The sequence below is a fragment of the Myotis brandtii genome, unplaced genomic scaffold (assembly GCF_000412655.1).
Source record: "Myotis brandtii unplaced genomic scaffold, ASM41265v1 scaffold165, whole genome shotgun sequence".
NCBI lineage: Eukaryota > Metazoa > Chordata > Mammalia > Chiroptera > Vespertilionidae > Myotis > Myotis brandtii.
Genome location: NW_005356042.1, coordinates 6,097,436 through 6,097,894, shown reverse-complemented (window position 1 = coordinate 6,097,894; position 459 = coordinate 6,097,436). Strand labels below are relative to the sequence as shown.

At 64.7% G+C, this 459-nt stretch overlaps 1 protein-coding gene across 1 annotated transcript in view; it reads left to right on the top strand.

Annotated features, from left to right (window-relative positions):
• The window catches only part of FOXC2 (forkhead box C2), a 2,609-nt gene that overhangs the window by 319 nt on the left and 1,831 nt on the right, over positions 1–459 (top strand). The window contains exon 1 of the mRNA XM_005862692.2: positions 1–454. This exon is cut by the window's left edge and continues 319 nt beyond it. Coding sequence (XP_005862754.1) covers positions 1–454 — 454 coding nt within the window. The remainder of the gene's footprint in view (positions 455–459) is intronic.

The window sequence follows — 459 nt, the reverse complement described above, 5'->3', positions numbered from 1 at the left end:
GCGTCTACTCTGGCCACCCGGAGCAGTACGGCGCGGGCATGGGCCGCTCCTACGCGCCCTACCACCACCACCAGCCCGCGGCGCCCAAGGACCTGGTGAAGCCGCCCTACAGCTACATCGCGCTCATAACCATGGCGATCCAGAACGCGCCCGAAAAGAAGATCACCCTCAACGGCATCTACCAGTTCATCATGGACCGCTTCCCCTTCTACCGGGAGAACAAGCAGGGCTGGCAGAACAGCATCCGCCACAACCTCTCGCTCAACGAGTGCTTCGTCAAGGTGCCCCGCGACGACAAGAAGCCCGGCAAGGGCAGCTACTGGACCCTGGACCCCGACTCCTACAACATGTTCGAGAACGGCAGCTTCCTGCGGCGCCGGCGGCGCTTCAAGAAGAAGGACGTGCCCAAGGAGAAGGAGGAGCGGGCCCACCTCAAGGAGCCGCCCCCGGCGGCGTCCA